The 21,135-nt window shown below is 41.0% G+C and overlaps 2 protein-coding genes across 2 annotated transcripts; both read right to left on the bottom strand.

Moving 5' to 3' along the window:
- Positions 1-1,792: 1,792 nt before the first annotated feature.
- epx (eosinophil peroxidase) lies at positions 1,793-6,756 on the bottom strand. The gene is made up of 13 exons (XM_053319843.1): positions 6,739-6,756; positions 6,556-6,637; positions 6,379-6,469; positions 6,100-6,275; positions 5,566-5,698; positions 5,354-5,483; positions 5,062-5,268; positions 4,087-4,453; positions 3,857-4,017; positions 3,517-3,775; positions 3,265-3,435; positions 2,148-2,385; positions 1,793-2,060 (listed from the first exon to the last, which is right to left on the bottom strand). The coding sequence occupies exons 1-13, from the start codon at positions 6,754-6,756 to the stop codon at positions 1,793-1,795; spliced, it is 2,301 nt and encodes a 766-aa protein (XP_053175818.1).
- A 1,655-nt stretch (positions 6,757-8,411) lies between these two features.
- Positions 8,412-20,916, bottom strand: hps5 (HPS5 biogenesis of lysosomal organelles complex 2 subunit 2). The gene is made up of 23 exons (XM_053319688.1): positions 20,779-20,916; positions 18,865-18,994; positions 18,467-18,577; positions 18,228-18,292; positions 17,842-18,034; positions 17,384-17,514; positions 16,839-17,057; positions 16,683-16,754; positions 16,385-16,473; positions 15,940-16,118; positions 15,487-15,645; positions 14,895-15,054; positions 13,431-13,548; positions 12,847-12,993; positions 12,621-12,689; positions 11,877-12,505; positions 11,229-11,349; positions 10,990-11,139; positions 10,774-10,893; positions 10,425-10,538; positions 10,222-10,328; positions 9,251-9,536; positions 8,412-8,943 (listed from the first exon to the last, which is right to left on the bottom strand). Exons 2-23 carry the CDS (start codon positions 18,970-18,972, stop codon positions 8,883-8,885), a joined length of 3,408 nt encoding a protein of 1,135 aa, XP_053175663.1. The 5' UTR covers positions 18,973-18,994; positions 20,779-20,916; the 3' UTR covers positions 8,412-8,882.
- Between the last annotated feature and the right edge of the window lie 219 nt (positions 20,917-21,135).

A 21,135-nucleotide genomic window follows, 5' to 3' on the forward strand; every position in this document is an offset into this window, starting at 1 on the left:
CTCTTCTTTCTTGGGGAAATATCTGCAAGAAACCCATTCAGTTATTCATATGTCACTTTAAAGCCACTGTTATGAAATAGTGTGAGATGGTTGTTTAATATTTATAATGATTGTTTGACTTTTGTAATCTTAAAATCTATTATCCGGAACAGATTTGGGACACTTGTATAATATTTGTAAAAAACAGTGAATCAAGATTCTGTCCTCTATTCAATTAATTTCCACCTTCAGTGACGTACCTTCGATAGCAGATCATCATCATCACCAGCATGGCCGTACCACCGATCACTACTATCACCGCAGTGACAACGGACACGGCGGATAGAGAGGAGGGCTCTGCATCAGTACACACACACACACACACATTAAGATTAATGACGTGTTGTCCATGTTTAAATATTTCAGTGTTGTGTTTCAAACTAACTTTTTTTAAAAAGGATCTGAGCTGACCTGAACAAATAAAGGAACCTGGCAAGTTGAGGCAATCCATGTTTTGTGGGCAAGAAGGACTCTGTTCTTCACATTCATTAATATCTACAACAATGACAAAAACACAGATAACAGTATCATGAAATACATTTTATATCCAGAAGGGACAAGAGGGTTTTCAGAATTATTGCTTCTCTTTCAGTTAAATATCAATATCACTTGTTTTTAGAGCTGGAACAACCAGTCGATTGGTTAACGGGCAGAAAGTGATTCTATGCTGAGTGATAATCGACTAATCATGCAAGTAATTTTTCAAGCAAAACTGGTTTTCATCATTCTCGTCATCAACTAGCTGCTTTTCTTTGTTTCATGTGATAAGCTAAATATGTTCAGCTTCTGGACGACATGTTGGACAAATCAGGCTGTTTGAAGATGATGTCATCAACATTTTAGTTGATAATGAAAATCATAATTAGCTCTAGCTTTAGATATTTTGGTTTCTTGACAAAAAGATCTGACATCCAACTTGACATCAACAATCAATGTCACACTTCAATCTGCACAATGCCTTCAAATTAGACTCTTTACCACCACTACAGCTGTTCAAAGGTCTCTCAGGCCATCTCAGACCTTGTTGTAAATGATTGAAAATGTTTTTAACATCACTGTGATCTTATCTGTTCACTTGTATTTATTCATCGTTTTATTTTACCTAATATTTTCTTTTATGATACCTAATATTGTTTTGCATGTTGTTGTAAATAAGGATTCCTCCTCATGGTCTTTCTAGGTCAAATAAATGAATAACAAATCAAGATGAACATCACACACACTTAAATCTAATCTGTGACGTGATGTTGACAAATACACAGCTCTCTTTTAGGCTTCGTACCTTGGCATGTTGGGGTTGCGGAGCTCCACTGCTGAGTGTCTGGATCACAGCTGATGGATGAAGAACCCAGCAGCTTGAAACCAGAGTGACACTGAAAAAGAATCACAGAGTTGCAGAGCAGCGAGTAGCCGGACTGAATCCTGGGTATTGGGCCGCAGCTGGGATCTGGGAAACAGATGTTAATACAGGTGTGTCGAGCAGGATAGAGGAAGGACTTAGGTATGGGGATGAGGAGGGGGCATTGCTTCTCTCATTAACTGTGACAATCATTATGGACGCTCTTATTGTTGTTTTTGTTGTTTATCATTAGATAAATATAACTGTAATAAAAATACAACTTCCTCCTACTCCTTTTCAGATGTGGTATTTTTTGGTTTTATTAGCTACTGTAAGTGTGGTGCTCATGTTAAATTCTATTCATCTGTGTTTTAATACACCTTTCTAAATAAACTTTCAAAAATCCAAATCAAATCACAGCAGATAAAATGCAGCAAAGAAAGCTTCCGTCCTCTTTTTCAGATCCTCACCTGAGTCTGGCTCTTTCCAGGAACTGAGGTCGAGGTGGGGTATGAGCGGGTGGGAGCAGGCCAGCATGGCGTCCGGGCTCTCGGTGCGTGAGAAGGCGTCGGCAGGAACATGGGTGATGTGGCTATTGTCACATATGATGCGGGACAGAGAGACAGCGTGGAGGTTTTTCCTCTGGGCACTGGTGAACACTCCTTCCCTCTCCCACCAAAACCTTGAGGGACAAAGATTTGGATTTCTTTACTTATACTCAGGCTTAATTTGTGTTACATCAAATCAGTGGATGATTTTTTTGTTTTACCTGTCACCATCTCTCAGGTCTCTGAACTGTCTTGCCAGCAGGCAGGACAGCAGCGGTCCCACACGGCCTCCGGGCAGAGCAGGTTCAGAGATGCCCCCCACCCACACGTCGATGTTGTGTGGTGTCCCGTACAGGAGCTGGAATTTGTGAGCCAAAGTTTGGTTACGGAGGATTTCTGCCAGCTCTGATGTCGTGTTGGGAACAGAGAGGCCGCAGAACCTTCGCCACGTGCCGTATCCTTTGTGGGATAAGACGAGAGAGACACACGAGGGGGAAGACTTAGTTTCAAATACAGTTTTGTGAAGGAGAGTCTGAATTATGATTTTTTTTAGGACACGTCTCTGTCTCTTCTGACTTTGATTCAAACAACTACAGCAACACCAGTGAGTGTCTATAGTGCAGATTAACACACATTCCTACATTTGGATGTGGTTTATAAGACATTAATGATGGCTGCATTTCATTTACCATAGCAGGTATTCAAGTTCCAGTGATCTGGTGTTGTGCATATTGACTCACTAACTGTGTATTATTCCACACTACATGCTCATGTTAACACAAGTTGCTAGGAAAAAGGTATATTTTGATGTTGATCAAAATAGTACTTTGTAATGACACTGCCAATTAAATCACAAATGGAAAGCAAAATTATTTTCCAAAGATTTAATACAGATGTTTTATTTTCTTATATTTCTGTGGTTGTATCACTGCAAACTGCAAATAATTTAAGATTTTGAAGCTGTGAGAAGCTTCCCTAGCTCAAGGGTGCTCTGCCTTGCAGGATAAGCAGATTTTGTATGGATGCTGACTGCATAAGTATACTTAAAGATTCCCTCCAGACATGTTTAAAGAAATATAAAAATACTTTAAATGCTTTAAATAATAATGTGTCTGATATGGTTTTCCACAAAAAGTATAATGACCACTTTAAAATCCTTAAAATTGCCTCCAGCCTCTAATTCATTTCTGCTAGGTGACTAAAATGAACCCTAATCACATTTAATAACCGTCAATATAATCTGTGTTGAAACAATGTTTGTGTAGACAGTTATTAGAGGACTTTCACTATGAAGTGATACAGCAACTTTAAAGTGTGTCAGAGTTAAGAAGTTGGTACCAGGCAGGCCATGATCCCGGCCCCTCTGGAGGTTAAGGGCTGCAAGGTCCAGAGGCATCCCTCCCTGTGCCTGAAACAGCCGCTCCGTCAGCTCCTCCACCATCATCTGACCCGGAGTCTGCAGCTTAGCCGGAGACAGCAACAGACCACGCAGCACGGGGTCGATACCACCTGATCAATACACCAGCAGAAAATGAAAGGTTGAAACACAAAAAGCTGAGAAATTGACTGAATTACAGCATCACACTTTACCTTCCTGCACAACCCTCCAAGAGGCAAACAGTGAGTGATGCAGAGGCAGCGAGGGATGCTGGGAGTTAGTGGTGTAACCTGGTCCCAGCCTGGATACTACTGGCTGCACGGTGACATGGGCAAAACGAAACGCAGCTGCCGCAAAGGCGTTAGCGATGCTGGGATCCACTTCAGGGTCATAACCTTTGTAGGGAGGCATCAGATGGGACATGGTGCTCTCACCGAGGACCCGAGGCAGGTAGTGCTCCCACGTTAGGATCTGAAAAGATAAAAGGAAGCATGTCAGAGTGAGGCGAATGATCTCACAGGTGAAGGTAAAAGCTGAAACTGCTGATGACACCTGGTGGATGGCTCCCATGATCTTGCGTGCCTCTTGATAGAGGGTATCAGGGCTCCAGTGAGGGTTGAGCAGGTGTAACTCTTTGACCAGCCGGTTGTGCTCTCTCAGGAAGAGCGTGTGCAGTGCGATCATTCCCAGATGCTCGTTGGCTCTTGAATCACCTGCAAAACATGAACCATGAACGACAGCTCCACTGAAGCCTGCAGAAAGTGGACGATTCACTCACTCACCAGCTTGAAAACAAGATGTGGTGTTCTCCTGTGGTGCAGATCTGTCTGACGGCCCTGCAGTGGTGGAATTACGAGGGCCACAGGGGTCCAGATGAGCCTGCAGTCGAGGAAGGAAGGGCATGTAGGCCAGCTCCTGGTCTAAGTGCTGTGAGTTAAGGGCCATTAAGCCCAGAGGAGAGGAGTGGTTACGTAGCGCAGAGGCCTGATTGTCAGAGCTGCCGTACACCATACTGGCATCCACAAAGGAAGTGATGGCGTTGAGTTGCTCCCGGTGGCGACGGGGCTGAACTCCATCAACACAGCTCGGAGCAGAGCGGAAGAAAGGCATGCAGCTCTGGATGCCGTTGCGAGGATCTGTCAGTGGGATCTGTGGAGAGAAGCTTTATGTTTTACATTGGCGCTGATGAGAGAAAACAAATGTTCATTTTTTAGCCAGTTGAGCCATTTTTTTTACATGATGATAAATACTGTTGTACATAGTAGATGCATCAATGTATCAAATGCATTTCAGAATAGCTGTACCCAACCTTGGGGTCTTGACCCTCTATGGATCACGAGATACATCCCAGGGGTCAGAAGACAACTTCTAATTTCCTTTTCAGAAATGTCTCTTATCTTTAGTTGTTCTCTTGTGAATAAAGGATAATTTCACTTCTTCAAGCTTCCATAAAAAGTGCTCTTTGTACGATCTGGCTATAACACAAAGATAATATACAACCAATGACCCTCACAAGTCAACATTGCTTTGTGTTAAAGGTTCACAAGCCAAAGTGTTTCATAAGCACTGTGAAGTTTTTACAAATAGACAATAACTGATACCGTTTGCATGTAATGTCCATAGCATTATGTTGTGTTTGTAAAGTATAGTGTATACATTATTGTATGTTTCACATGTAGATTTGAATAAATGCCTATAAAAAAAAGAAAAAAAGGATAGCATATACAGTATGTAGCTGATTGGCAGAGAGATTACACCTGTATGGAGAAACAGGGCGTGTCCCGGCTGCAGGAGCGGGTGCAGTCAGCTCCTGTCCTGAAGGCAGCTGTGCTGGGGCTCTGGGGCGTCAGCACCACGTCATGGTCTATCCACTGGCCCCACTCCACCAGCAGGTGGGACAGAGTGGAGTCTAGAGAGATGTTGTCATTGTGGGTGAACAGCACCTCCTGGGACACCAGCCGCACCTGCAAAAACCAACAAGGTGAGGAGTGATGGAGCTCCTGCAGCTGGCAGGACAGAGGATGACTGAGTGTTGCTGCAGGCTCTTACTGGAGGCAGGCTGACGTTGTGGTAAGTGTGCTCTGGGTCCCAGCCTCTGGGCGCCCCCCACATGTCCTCGTACTCTGGAGGCAGCCAGCGGGAATACGGGACATTCGCAGCCCCCCATCTGGGGTTCTGTCTGATCGGGCCAACACAACAGACACACAGTTACCAAAAAACAGTGAGAAATAGTAACTCATGATGTCCCTGCTGACACTGACCTGTTGTTGCATTCTCCTGTGATGGATCTGTAGCGCTCAGACAGACAATCGGTGGGACAGCTGGGTTTGTGCAGCTCAGCAGAGCAGCCCGTCCCCTGCAGCAGATTCTCCACATCTCTTTCACTAAGAAGCTCTTTTGAGGACAGTAAACACAACAAGACTAATGAAACACACAAAAACAAATAACTGCTTAGAGACGTTTGAACAGATTATTCCAAAAGCAAAGAAGGAAATTATGATTACAGAAGAACAGAATTATCATAATGCAAATCTGTAGAAATTAGATTTAGATGTTTTTGTAGTTTATCAGGCCTGATACTGAAGTGAAAATGATTATCCATGATGCAATAAAAATAATGTTAAACTGTTGCCTGAAACACACTAGAAGCCAGTGTACGGAGGGTCAGGAATGTGAAAATAATAGTTTTGTATTTATAAGATTTAATTAAATGTTTGGAATTATTTGGACAGAAACTCTTCGACACACAGGAGCAGAAACACCTCTTTGTGTTGTGCAATGCTGATGTTTAGTACCGTGAGGGTTGGGCTGAACCATTGTGTGAGTGTAGACCATTTCTCTGATCAACTCCACTGTGTTGTCCAGCAGTTCGGCAGCCCGGATCTGAGTTCTGGTTTTTGCTTCAGTCTGTTTAAACTGAGCCAGCAGATCACTCGGTCTCAGAGCGCCCTCAGAGAGAGACTTCTTCACCCTGGAAACATTCAAAGTTTGGTTTTTCCAGCGTTAACACAATGCTGATTTATATGTTTTCATGTGTCAGATTGATTCTTAACTACAACTGAGGATTTTTTTACCTTTCACTTGTGCGAGCATAAGCAGCATCAGTCAGCTCTATCGCCCTCTGAAGAGCCTCCTCCACATATTCGGAGCCCAGATACACAGTTCCTGAGATTAACATGAAAGAGAAACATTACATTTAAAAGGCTGTTCAGTATCTGCTCTTTTCAGTAAGTACCCAACAGAAATCCTACCTGAGGAGCTGTCAAGTGCTCCGTTCAGTGAAGCATGCTCAGGGAAGGATAGCAAGACAAGAGACAGTCCAAGCAGAGACACCTGAAACCAGAAAACGTCTGAGCTGAACACCTCAATGTGTGCAGTTATTGATTCTGTCAAATTTATTCAAGTAGAGAAGCAGAAAAACCACGGAAACTCACCGTCAGTGCTGTGTCCATCTAGATCTCTAAAACCTTTCAATCCAAGCAGAGAGAAAATTAATAGCGCTCATAGTATCTTAATGCTGCGCTGACTGTGGCTCATCTCAGCAGCCAACAGGTGTGTGTGTGTGTGTCAGTGTGTGCTCGTCTAGTGTCCAGGTTGCCATTTATACACTGGCAGCAAAGCCAACAGGTATGTGCAGAATCCCCTTATCTGTCCTTCTGGTGACAGGAACGCAACATCAAACACTGCACTCACTGCCTCCACCAAATAACCTTTTAAATCAAATTTACTTCTGTCTTCAGTCTTGCTCACGATGAAAACCCCCCTCTGTCATATTTGGATCATTTCAAATAAATCAGACACTTTTAATCCAACGTTATGGAGAACAGATGTTTGGACACGATCCATGAAACGCACTAAAGAAAAGATGGGTTCATTTAATATTTCAAAGCAGCCAAACTGGAATTTCAAAGCAACTTGTTACATTTAGTTTTTAAGAATGATTTCCTCTACAAGTATGTCTGTGTTTTTGCCACATGCCCAAACATTCATTCTGATGGTCCCGGTGGCAGTGACAGACAGGTGGTTGAGCTGGAATCTGGGAAATGATGATGAACCAGGGATAAGGATGAATATAAAAAAAGCATAAAGGATCAGACAGAAAGGTCAAAATGATAGCAGTTAATACACAGTAGAGGACGTTAGGACTCATAAAGAGATGTTGTGTTCTATTTAAAATCGAATGTGAAGCACCAGGACTTCCCTCTGCCCGCTTCTTCCCTTTGATGCTCCAGGTGTGTGATATCATCGCATGAGTCATCAATCCCATTTCATTACGTTGTTATTAGTATTATCTCCACTGACCCACATTACGCATCATCTACTGTATGTGCTGGGAGAAGAGTTGAAAACATGAAATGTAGAAATCTATTGTTCTTAGAAAAGTCCTGCTGAAGAAAAAACAAGCAAATCCAGACAAAACATTTTCTCACTTTAGTCATTTGTTTGTTGGATATTTTGGCTATTTTACCGTTTGGGTCAAATTTGGCCCATTTTGACATTTGCAAGTAATTTAAACAAAACACATATTTTACATTAAGCCTTTTATGACATATCCTACAATGGCCTAAAATGGAAATATTTTAATTTTAAAATTACACATTTTTAAAAGGCTATTTTAAAAGCATGCCATCTCTCACTTTCAATAAATTAACATACAATAATTATGGCTGTGATGTTCTCCTTTTAGATAACATAAGATCGTAATATAGTGTGATTGTGAATGTATTTTCATATATAATAGTATCAAATCTAAAGAAAAATCTAGCCGATATATTGATATTTGAATTTTTAACTCCCTAATATTGGCATCAGCCACAAAAATCCAGTATCATCAGGCTCTAGTTTACACAGTGGTTTTATTTTTGTAACTAACTAAAGTGTCAAAGTTCAACATGTTGGATTATTTGATGGTTTTGATGTACAGAATAAACAAAAGAATAATTAATCTTCACAACATGTTATAAGTGTTTGTATTCTGCTCTTTTTCAAAGATGTGGATATACGAGGAAAGAAACCTTTTAATTTAGAGAAACTTTGCTTTGTCAATAATCGTGCAGATTAAAACTTTTTGTTCCATAAAAACAAACAATGAAAGTAACATGTTTCATAGAGTTTTTATTCACATAATAATATTATCTAGTTAAAACATATGACAGTTTATTTTGTTGTAACAGCAGAATAATCTGAACAGTAGGATAAACCACTTTGGCATCAGATATTTGATTATTTGTACATGCAAAAAAAGCATTGAACTCAAATAATAAAGATATCAGTTATGCAACAACCCCCTATACATTCATCTATATATTGATAAAATTGGCAAATAAATGGAATTAAGAAAAAAATACTGAAAAATATTTGTGCAAAAATACAGTTAGCAGTTAGAGGTTAAATAGACAATACTGTTTTAAATGGGAAGATAAAAACCTTCATCTCAACTGGCAAGTTTTGACAGTTTAACTTACAGTGTATAAATTAAAATGCAGCTTCGACATCAGTTAGTGGGGAGACTTACATCAAGTGTTAGTTATACTGTTTGGCTGAGAGGAGCTCCTGTCCACACGGCGCTGAGCTGCATTTAGGCGTGCTGAGACCACAGGAACCGATCACAGCGCTCGAGCATCGTCTGAATTGTCGCCCTGAAATAGAAAAGAAATATAACTTCAATACCTACAAGATGAAGTCCATTCAATTCTTACACTGATTCTTTTTGCTTCTACTCGTCCTTTTTTATGACAATCAAAAACAGTTCCTAACACTGTTGTTTCAGTCTTCACTTACACATTTTTTATTTTTTTAAATACTGTATGTAGTTATTATAAAAGACTTTTCAGACCATTAAGACCACTGCCACGTTCCCCAAACTACTACGAGACCTCTCAATTCATTCATTCCTTTTCTTATGGGCTAAACTTGAATTACTTGGTAATTGGCGCTCAGACTCACCTCTGCCTCTTCTCTGTGACTCGCAGCAGCTCACAGACCAGTTTGGAGTGGGGTGAAAGGACCAGCTGCACTCCACACTCCTCCAAGATGGCCATGGCTTGGTCTGGTCCCGTCATCCGAGCCAGCAGCAGGGTCAGGTTCTCTGGGCTCACCTTCCCTCCGCAGTCTGCGGAGCCGTTGGACAGGCTGCTGCCATTCACACCTGCGGTCTGCTCTGAGACGCTGTTGCACTGCTGAGACAACTGGATAAGGAGCTTCCACTCTTCCAACGTCTGCGGCTCAACACCTGGAAAATGACAAAGCAAAAAGCAGCGTTTAAACTCAGTCGTTAATCCCTTGATTTATTAAAAAAACATTGTTGGGATCAAAACATGTGAAGCACTTCTGAAAGACTCAAAAGTGCTGTTTACTTTCAGGCTATGCCCACACTGTTTTAGAATGAGTTATTGGGCTGTAATGTTGCAACTGTTGCACCATAGCTGTGAACCAGTTCGGGAGCTGGATGTTTTATTGCGAAGGCCAGACTGAATATGTATCCTATCTTGCCTCACAGAGACATCAACTTATTAAGTCAAACATTTACCATATACCACACAATACCAGTAGTAAACTCAGGTAAACACTGTTATGATTATCACCAGCATACTCTACTTTCCAAAGCTGTTTGTTCATTGCTCCAAAGAATTGCCAAAGTATTTTTTCCCCAGAGAGTGAATCCACTTTTCTTTCTTCATCTCTGTTTTGGCTGTTGAGCTCCTAACTTGTGTTATGAAGAAGGTACAGAGAGTAGTTAATGTGAATATGCTGCAATACTGTATGTGCACTGGATTTGCAGGTAGCAGGCGTGGTTTTTGGTATGTATCTTACTCACCCCCGACACTGTAACCAACACTCATCCCTGGGAATTAGAGACTATAATTTTCCTTCTGACTGAAACTGTAACAGGAAAAGTTTTTGGTAAACAGTTTTACCTTCAGGCTCCTCCAGCAGGGTGATGTCATCCAGCTGACAGATGGTGGAGAAGGCTTCTGTGCGGCGCTGCAGCTCACGGCAAAGATACAGATAACCCATCCAGTACCTTCAAACACACATATTATATAAGAGAATATGTGTAACCCTAACCCTACCAAAGATAATCACATATGACTTTTCTTGTTTAGATTTAAATAATTACCCATGACTACGGCACATTTCTGTCATCTTCTGCTTAGAGGACAGATCTGCAGGAAGATGTATCAGTAGAGACAGGAGGCGTCCATAACCCCAGCTGAAACAATGAGAGTGCCACCTGCAAAAGGAGTCACATTTAGGCACAGTTGAAGTTCTTATTCTTTACTTTCACTTCATATCAGTATTGTTGTATTTTTGTTGTGTCTGAATATGACCCAGTGCTGAAAGTGTCTTTGTTACCATCCATCCAGAAAAAGTGTTTTTAGTTAAAACAAAGACAAAGTTATTTTTATATTTAGCATTTTTTTCCACACACACACACACACACACACACACACACAACAGAAGCAGACCTGGGCAGCCCATCTGGGGTCAGGGTATCACAACGCTGAGGAGCATCATGGGTAAGTGCGAGCTCAAGCCAATCCTGTCGCAGTGATTCTGGTTCGAGAAGGGATTGTAGAAACGACAACCTGGGCAAAGATTAGAAATTAATGAGTTTCAGCAACAAAGTGAGCTATGTGTCTTTTTTTTTTAACTCTGACAAAAAGATCAAACTGAAGACGTACCTGTGCCCCTCAGTTCGGGACTGGACCAGATTATCCAGGTATGCCAGGAAGTGGCTTTGTTGAGCCATAGCCATAACGTCGGCAGGGGTTATTGTAGGGTAGAACTGGCAAAACGAGCGTACAGCTGCCTCTCCGTGCTTCTCATACAGCCTACATATTAACATAGCGTAATTACTTCCTAAGGTCCATCACAGTTTAAATATGTGTTGATGATGTAAGAGAGAAACGTGGGTACTGACCTGTGTAAGTGAGCGAGGAGAGGAGGGGCGCTCCAGGGCTGCAGCTCTCTCAGACTGCGCAGTGATCTCAGTAAATCCCCTCTCTGAATAACCTCCACCACCTTACTGGACTGAGTGACATCTGTGCAGAACGACAAAAGTTGCTTTCCAGATCATTTAAGATTAAACTGGAGTATCGGCTCCACTACTCCAACACTAAACTGAGCAAAATCTATCCATCATTATGTGGGCCTAAACCTTTCTCATTTGTTTTTATTGTTATATTCAATGTGATTATTGGCTGAAGCTATTTAGATGGTTTCCTAAGATGAAAGATACAGTTGGATCTGCAATTGGCAATCTTTGAATGTTCTGACATGATATAAAAAAGATTTTGGTATATGGTAACTGCAAACAGCAAATAAAAAAACACCATCAGATTCTGGGTGTAAAAAAAAAAAGAAAAAAAAAAGAAGGTCAAATTAGACGCTTTTTATCATTCAAAAGTAACAGCTACATTGATTTAATCCTGAAAAACAGAAAAACTCACATTCATCTTCAATTTATTATTTTTCTAAATTTGTTGAGTAATTTCCATTTCATATGGCGAAAAAATTAAATCAGAGAGTAAATCAGTATGGTTAAGTGATTTAAGAAGAAGCTTCTGACCTAGCATGGCATCAATGAAGGAGCTCTTCACCGCTGGCTGCTCCTGGTAGCAGAGCAGACACATCCTTCTTATGCGCTCCGGGTCCAGCAGGAAGAAGTAGCGGCGTAGGAAGGTGGTGCAGCCCAATGCTCGCTCATCTGCCTGGTTTCTGAAGCAGCTCAGTTCTGTGTATAGTGTGGCCAGCTGGGTGAGATAAGCCAGGAGATCTGATGGTACAGGTTTGGGGGACACCACTCGCACAGGCTCTGGAGAACTCCCGTTTGAGGCTACAGGCTCTTTCTCGTCACAATCTGCAGTCAGCTGACTCTCACACTGGCTCTCTTCTTTTTCTTCTCCGAGCTCTGGAGGCTTTTCTGGATTTTCCTCCGTGGCTTCTGGATTTTCCTCCGTGGCGCTCTCTGTGTGTTCTCTTGATGGGCAAGAAGACTCCTCTGGCTGCTCTGAGAAGGTGGTCATATAATCCCTCTCCCATCTCTGCTCTCCTGGTACATCAGTGTTTGAATTCCTCACAGCAGCTGACCCGGGCTCTTCAGGTCCGAGAACTCGCTCCAGCACCGGCAGCCACTCCAGCAGAGTTTCTCCCAGGCAGGCTGGATCCAGTAGCACCAAAGGATCTTGGATCTGGGAGCTGGTGTTGGAAAAAAGTAACATTTCAATACCAGAGAACCACTTCGGTTTACACAGAAAAACTACAAGAAAAAAATAAAGTTGTGAAAATTAGCAGCATGAAACCTTGTACTTACAGAGCTCGTTCTGTTGCTGATCGGAGCTCCAGCATGTCGGCCTCTGTGTTAGGCATTTCATCATAAACCCTGTGATGGCAAATATCATTCAATGATTTTATCTGATTTCAAGGTTCAAGGTTTTTAGCTCAAAATTAGGTTGAAAGTTAGAGAAAATAATGTATTTTACAACAGCATACCAGTAAAAACAGTTCTAAAATGGTTTTAATTCACTTTCTGTACTCACTCATTTTCTGTTTCCTCTGTGAATGGAACAGAAGTGGCCGACATTTCGGCTTGTCCCCCTTCTCTGAAGTCAGGCCGTTGCCAAAGCTCAGAGTTCATCTGGAGGGTGTTGATCTTCTCTGTTGTCTTCTTAACAAAACTGGAAACACTGAGAAACAGAAAACTCAATCAAGCAACGCTACATCGATTTACAATCTTACAACCAGAACTACAAACAGTGAAGCTTTTCATGTTGCTAACGAGAGAGTGTGATTCTCGGGAACTAAACATGCGGCATGCGCCTACACAGATGAACAATGTGTGCTACAGAAAAAATAGATGTGGGTCTTAAGAGGAAAGGGGAAGTAAACTGTCACATAGCACAGCTGCATTTGTATAATAATAGGTTAATGTAGGAGTTTCAGTCCTCATAAGAAAAAAAAGAAATGTTACAAACCTCAAATATTTTCGTAAGTGTCCAAATATAACTCACTAACACAAAGCAACACACTGTGGCTATATGCCTCTATGGCACAGGTGGCTGTGACACATTCCTCTATTTAAAGCTGTTAGCGTGTTTGTGCTTTAGTTCCTCTGGATGTTCACCTGTCTTTGACGGCCTGCAGTGCGATGCGGGGGGGTTTGGGGCGGAATGAGAGGGGGAGATGGAACGGCAGGCCTTGCTCAGATCGCTCAGCTTCCAAACGCTCACTGCTCTGTGGATCTGAATAAAGGTCGGGGCAAGAGCCAGAGGACAAATACAGATGGATGGAGTACCAGAGGGGCATGATGAGAGGGAGAAGACAAAATGCAAGCAAATGGAGCAAAAGTGCCAGACACCACTATAGAGGGAGCGTAAATTAAATGCTGCACAATACAAAAAAAAAAAACAACCAAAATGGTGATATGTGTGTATGACACAATGGAACAGAGAAGAAACTTGATATTAATGACGTAGCATTTATAAAGCATGTCAATCATCAGAGTGATCATTCAGCTCTCACAGCAAATCCACAACGGCACAGCGTAGCAACAGTTTTGATTACATTATTTTTAGTTTTTGTAATTTTTCAAATCAAGTACAAAAATACAAGACAGCATTAACACAGGTACATATGATCAATATGACAAAGAGTCAAATTATTATCAGTCATATATTTATATTGATAAATCTTTCAGCAGCTAGTGATGTCCTCAATTCAATTCTTTGCCAGTTTTTTTTCAGTTGGTAAGATAAAACTGAAAATAATTCACTCTCTTTTCACATTGAACTCAGGTGAGGAAGAAACGTTTGTTCCTGCTACACGCAAAGAGCAGAGAAAGAAAGAGAGAGACGGAAAGAGTGAAGAAAGAAACAAGAAAGAATATATGTGAATGGATTATTTTGTTTATATGTTTCCCATTTGCTGTCGTCTTTATTTTGAGTCTGATTTGCTCTGCTAATACTTTTCCAGTTTGTTTTGACTGTGAGTGAATGACATGTCTGTTGTGTACAGCTGGGTGCTGCATGCATCCCTGAATATTTGTGCTTAAGTGTGCAGATTACACAACAAGTAGAGGTGAATAAGAAAGAATTTTTAAGAATAAGATAGCACAAAACAGCTGATATTTGATTATCAATGCTATTTCACTCTTAGAAATATCAAAATAACAAGTCTTAAATTAATCTGCTGCCGTTCGTGATGTGCAATTATCTCAATAGATTAATACTACAACATAAAATACAATATGTACAAGCACAGAGAATGATCCCCCTACTGTAGTAAGGGTAGCTGTTCAGCTCCATCTGCTTTTTATTATGATGTTACTAATAAATATTTTTATTAATAGAAATGATCCTATTAACATTTAAAACTCTACTGCTCTTGTTCTTGACCATTAAATGGTCCATAGGGGGCAGCAATGAGAACAAGACTGAAAATATGATTATCACCACTAACAGGATCTTAACCAAACATGAGCTATTCATTTTGTTTTAATATCAGACAAAATGAATGTCACTTTTACAGTTAACATCTTTTCTCCGTTCAACCAAGCAGCTGAAGCTCACAAGCAAAGTCTGCCTCTTACCGTTATCCACCTGATCCTCCTCCTGCACAAAACTGAACTCCTTGAGCCGCTCCTCCTCTGACATGGACTGATTGATGAGGGAGCACGTCTCTTCATCTGATTGGCTTCCTCTGCGGCTGATCACACGATAGATTCCACAGTCCAGTACGTTGAAGCTCTCCTGGATAAGGAAAATAATAATATCACTATACTATTCAAGAAGCTGCAAGCTTCTGTTAAATTAAAACAAACAACCCTCTGATTTTATGTCAAAACTTGCAGAGGATGTAATTGAAACACAATGTATTTGTTTGATGTGGAATTACTCCGCACACCGTGCAGCTTCATTGCCCTTATGATAAGCCAGAGAAACAAGTTAAACAAGTCTGGCTGATGTTAGCTTATACAAGCTTATACAAGTTTAATTCCACCACTGAAATCTGCTCATTTCATTTTTAAGCTTTCTTTTTTGTGTATGACACATTTGACTTTGTTTTGACAGTGGATGCTAGAAAAATGAAAATCACAGAGAGGATGCAACAAACAGCTGCTTAATGAAATGTCCCAATAACTTGAATGTTCTCCACAGAGGGTTAAAGTCATTTTAACGTACATGTGAGGAGATGCTACTTCTGCGGCTGCTGCAGGCTGAGTCCAGAGGCTCTAGCTTGCTGATTACTTCCTCCAGTTGGCCAATCATATCCAGCTGTGTGCTGGAACTGAGCTGAGACCTCAGGTGTTCAAGGCGATCGATGGGGATTGATTTCCTGGCCTGCAAAACACAAGAACGATGAACAAGGCTTTCAGTTATGATTTATCAACATTCAACACAAGTAAGAAACACACATGCACTGAGATGATGAGAATCTGGTTAGGATGCCTTATTTTCAAGATACTTATTAACTTCAAAATTAAACCTGCTGCATGTAAACTTAGGGCCTGATTTACGAAAGGTTTGCATGTGTAAAAACGTGTGCAAACTTGACATCACCCGCAAAAAATATGCAAACTGATTTGCAAATGGACATGAACAGTTTCTGTAGGATGGCAGTAGCAGCCATCTTACCCGGCCGGTGGTGATAGCGTGCTGGAACATACAGCAGACGGCAGCAGCCAGAGGCCACGACTCCCTACGTAGCAGACGCTCAACACAACGCTCTGCAGACAGTAGTGACAGGTGGGACAGACGCCCGCTGCCATGGAGACAGAAGAGCTCACTGCGGTAGACTGCAATGTCAACCAAATCTACAAAAAAACCAGAGAACAGGTTTGGTTCAATTCACAGTAAATCAGACAGGAGGATGACTTTAGTACTAATGATTTCTGGAGTAAAAGTATATTTTGGATCCAGGTCAACATATTTATGGTGAGTGTGTGTGTGTGTGTGTGTGTGTGTGTGTGTGTGTGTGTGTGTGTGTGTGTGTGTGTGTGTGTTCATGGACAAAATATGTGAGTGCTCAGTTACTGAAAAGCATCACTGGTGGTATTTTAGGAAAAAGTACCAAACACACCTTTGACTTCTGTCCACAGTAGAACTTGGCCATTATGAGGTGTGAAGACATAAATGGCTGAGTCCGTCCAGGTCAGCAGGTTTTGGTCTCTACGCAAATAAAAAAAAAAAAAAAAATTCAGTTAGTTAAGTCATGGATCGTCGGCCTTTCTTTTAAAAGCGATATCATGATGTTTGTTTTTGTTTTTTTACTAATGACAGATTTCAATAATGTACAAAATTGATAAAAGTCATAAAAATGTGTGATTGACAAGCCTGAGAACTAAGATAACAAATATAATAAAATGATGTAACATTACCCCATATAAAGCAGTTTAGGGAAGGCAACTGACTGGGGGCTCTTCTGCCCTGAATGGTAATGTGGCTCGTTTCTGCAGGTAACAGAGGAACAAAAGACTAATTTAAAAGTTCTGCATTTTCCAACAGATGATTTAAAAAGGAGGAACATACATTACCTGTAAGTAATGAGTGGTAAAGGAGGACATGCTAGCTGCTGTTTGAACTGATGTGTGCTCAGAACCTCGCCATTAAAACTGGCCTCCCACATTCGAGACCCCGGCCTGGCACAGTACAGCAGTGGGGGCTGACCCACTAATAATCCCTTGTTCTGAGGGAAAAAGCAAGCTCCGTATTCCCCATCACGTTCCTTATTCCCAACACGCCAGAACTTCTCCCTGACGACGGGAAAAAAACAACACTGGTGAGAGATGGCCAACGTGGAGAAAGGAGATTTTCCAGGGAGAGTAAAATCAACACATTCAAACTTCTTTTACACAAAAATGTATAAAAGTCACATGCATTATAACTGCTTATCCTGTACAGGTTTACAGGTGCAAATCATGCAAAAATGGTATGAACTTATTTTAAAAGAGAAATTAGTTGTAGCTTTTAAACTATCACAGAAAATTGGTTCATATAAACCCAATGTGAAGAACAATCTCGCTTCCTAATGGCAGACACTCAAGAGGCGAAAGACAGACACTGCCACACTGACACTCACCTATCTGTATCACAGAGGTAGCAGCGACTCAGAGAAGACACCAGCAGTCGACTATCCTGGTACCCGAGCTGAACCACTCTGGAGTCCACGGTGGTGATGGTCTGAACAGGAAAAATGACGAATGCTGTCCCCTACACACACAAAAAAAGAATCAATTTAAAAAAAAAAGAAGACTTTTGATTGATATGAACAAGCAAACAGTCTAAAAATGATCAATATAGGGGACTGTGAGTAAGAGTGACACTGGATCAAGACATTTTGTAAAGTATAAGAAACAAAGCACCACTTCTACATTAATAATTACAGACATATGTCTTGTGAGCTTAAAGGAATTGTTTGCATTCCCCCTTTTATTGCTGTAACCAAGACACATGACACAGATGTCACGCATCTATTTCTATATCTACAAGCTGCATTTGATATGTTATTGAGGAACATAAATAGCGTTGGATCAATACCTTTCCTAGCTTGGAGGATCCTGCACGGAGACAGGACACCTTGCCTCCTGAGTCCCCAACAAAAACTCTGAGCGTGGCGGTGTCCCAGCAGAGTGCAGTGATGGCGTGACCCCTGTGCTCCCAAGACACACTGACTCTCTCTGGACGACCCCGCCGCTCCAGCTGCAGCTCCCACACCACCACCAGACCCTGACTGGACCGGAGACAAACACCAAGAGTATCGTGAATAATACGAGCAACAGGTTTCAAGTAACATGGTTTTTATGGTTTTATTTTTTAACTTGCACTTTATTAGGTCATGTGTTTTTATAACAGATTTTAGTATCCTTAGACATTACATATGTTTTTTTTTTGTTTAAAAAAAAATAAAAAAAAAATCTTGCTACCTCGTTGAAACAGCGATGAAGTCTTCATCTTGAGGGCAACACGACACCTGAGTAATAGCTCCCTCCTGAAAGACAGCAAACATTTTATGATGAGAATTTAAGAGAAGCTGTTTGACACAGAAATAAAAAAATATGACACAGACAAAGCATTGTTTTATTTTTATGTGTAGCTGTATTATTTAACAGCACAGCAATAGTCAAAGTAGTATTTCAACACAAAAGGTACTCAGTCATATTACCTTATGAGTGAGAATAAGCCTTTGTTTCCAGCCCTCCCTCTGAATGAGGTGCAACCCCCCAGCTGATGTTCCCAATGCGAGCCACTTCCTTGACACTGCCAAACACGTACACTGTAACACAACATTCAGATTTAAAAAAGAGTTGGCTCTGTTCAAAAAGAGAGAAAAAACAGATAGAAAGCATGGGATGATAACATATTGTAATTAGATATTGAAGTTATATATAGCAAGAAAAACACGGTTCATGTCCAATAAATATATAAAGTTGATGTAACTGGGTAATGTTTCACTCTGTAACACTTTAAAAAGACATTTAATAATATCAAAAAGACATCTATAAATATTCTAAGTGTGATTTAATTATAAGACTCCCTCAGGCATGTGATGGTGAAACCTACCTTGAGCCTGCCGGAGTCTAAACGGAGAGCGGAGAGAAGTGGATCGAGGCAGTCGAGCTCTGCCAGTACATGGCTGTGGTTCTCTGGCACAACTGGTATGAGAGGCATCTTCACTGGTGGTCGTCTACAGCTGAGAGAGTATAAGACGGTTACATATTATGAAGAAAAATGTGAGGGACTTCAGGAGGAGTCACTACTCTGCTTCCTCACATAACATTGTCCCTTCATGCTGTGTGGCATCACATGACTTTCAGCAGTGTGCTCACCCTCTCAAATTGACCAGTCATGACTCCACTTTTTTAGATTGCCTCCAGCTGGTAACCCTCCCTGCCCCCAATGTCAAATGTCTCTCTCCAGGAGCTGCCAATTAATATTTTGCGAGGAAGACTGTAATGTTTGCTCTGACACGGAGATAGGACACCATTTGATTTACTTGTTGTGGTTTTGAGTGAACCTCTGTGGAAGCAGAAGTAAAACTAAAGCTGCGGATCATTAGCAATACTGCAGACAAAAACACGCTAGAGAAAGGTTCTCAAATAAAATGTCAAAACATACTGAAAATGCTCCTCAGTATTTCAGTAGTTGCCACAAGTATCTCACAGGAAGAGGTGAGAGGTAGCAGTCCACTATGACTTTTGTCTATATTTGTTTGCACTCTACTGTGACAGGGGTGTGTTTGTGGCCTCAGATTGTGCATTACCAAGGCTGAGTGACCTGATGCAAAAAAAGTGTAAATGCCACCCAATAACTGTCATTCACAGGGGTCCTGACATACAAAACAAGGCTTCTAGACTAGATAATAATGCAGGGGCACTCATAAAAGCCCCTGACTTGGCAACTGATGCTGTGATCAAATGTTATATACTTTACTTCAAACCAAGTGACATGTCAAACCTGAGGGACCCTGGGGCAATAGATAATTTCACCTGGTGATTAAATCTTTGTTTTGGATGCCAACCTTATGCCTTTGATCAATGGTGAAAGAAGAATTCAGATTGATTGATTAACTGAATAAAAGCAGCAATACCACACTGATCATACTCTGCTTCAAGTGAAAGTCTTGCATTGAAAAAGTATCGTTTGCATCTCACTGTTCTACTTAGTGTTCATTTAAAAAACTGTATACTGTTGAGCAGTTTGCAGTTTTTTATATAATGCTAGGTTTTTGAATGTAAAATCTTTATTTGTCACTATAGTGATTAAATAAATATAGTGACATAGTGTTTATATAAATATTTCACTCTGAGACTTAAGGCTTAAGTCTTTACGTTACTAGAGTAAATGAAGTAACGTTAACTACCTGAAGTCTTTACGTTACTAGAGTAAATTAAGTTACGTTAATTGCGTAACGTATTTACGTTACTAGAGTAAATGAAGTTAGGTTACTGTAACGTCAGTTTACTGACCGTTCACTTTACGTACAGACGTTGACGTTCACAAGTCAACCATCAATGAACCGTGAAATTTAAAGCTTTCTCTCTCCGTCGTTCAACTTTCTCTTTCTATGTTTAAAGTCACTGGCCTTCAAATATCAGTCTCTTGGTTTACCAGTCGACTTATTTACATTTGTTGTTGATAAAATTGAGGTTTATCGATCAAGTCTCCTTTATAAACTTTAAAGAGTCGCTCGGCCGAGTCAGTCTGCATCACGAGACCCCCGACTGCTGCTGCTGCTGACTCTGGTGCTAACATGTCAGTATATTAAAGCTCATATTCTGCCAGAGACTTACACACACAAGTGTGGACACAGCTGAAAACATGTAAAATACACCTGGCGGTTTAAGGACATTTCGGTAAAGCTGATAAATCTGAAGCAGTGTGTTAAATTGAGCCGCTGCATTAGAAATAACAAGTTAGCCACCGTGCTAGCTCACACACCTAGCTCCACTCGCTGTTTACATTCTCCAAACTCACCGGGTGATGGTTGTTGGGTTGACACACTCCAGCCGAACCGCACCAAACTGCTGCCTTACATGCCTGGATTTGTTCGCTTTATTTTTTGGAGAGTGTCTTTGGTCACTCTCTCCTCCTACCCAGCCGACCTGTCACTGCTTCACTCAGCTGATGTGAGGACACTTCCTGAAAGCAGCGCGTCGGTTTACAACACAGAGCCGTCATATCAATAAATAACATCTCCATATATTATCTTTAATTCAATCAAAACAACCAACACCTACAGCCATACAAGCTGTAGTTTATAAGGTATCACGTCACGAAAAAACCTTATTGTAATGAAAATAAGTAAATTATAATAATTATTATAATAATTGT

Source organism: Scomber japonicus, chromosome 5 (assembly GCF_027409825.1).
Source record: "Scomber japonicus isolate fScoJap1 chromosome 5, fScoJap1.pri, whole genome shotgun sequence".
Classification (NCBI taxonomy): domain Eukaryota; kingdom Metazoa; phylum Chordata; class Actinopteri; order Scombriformes; family Scombridae; genus Scomber; species Scomber japonicus.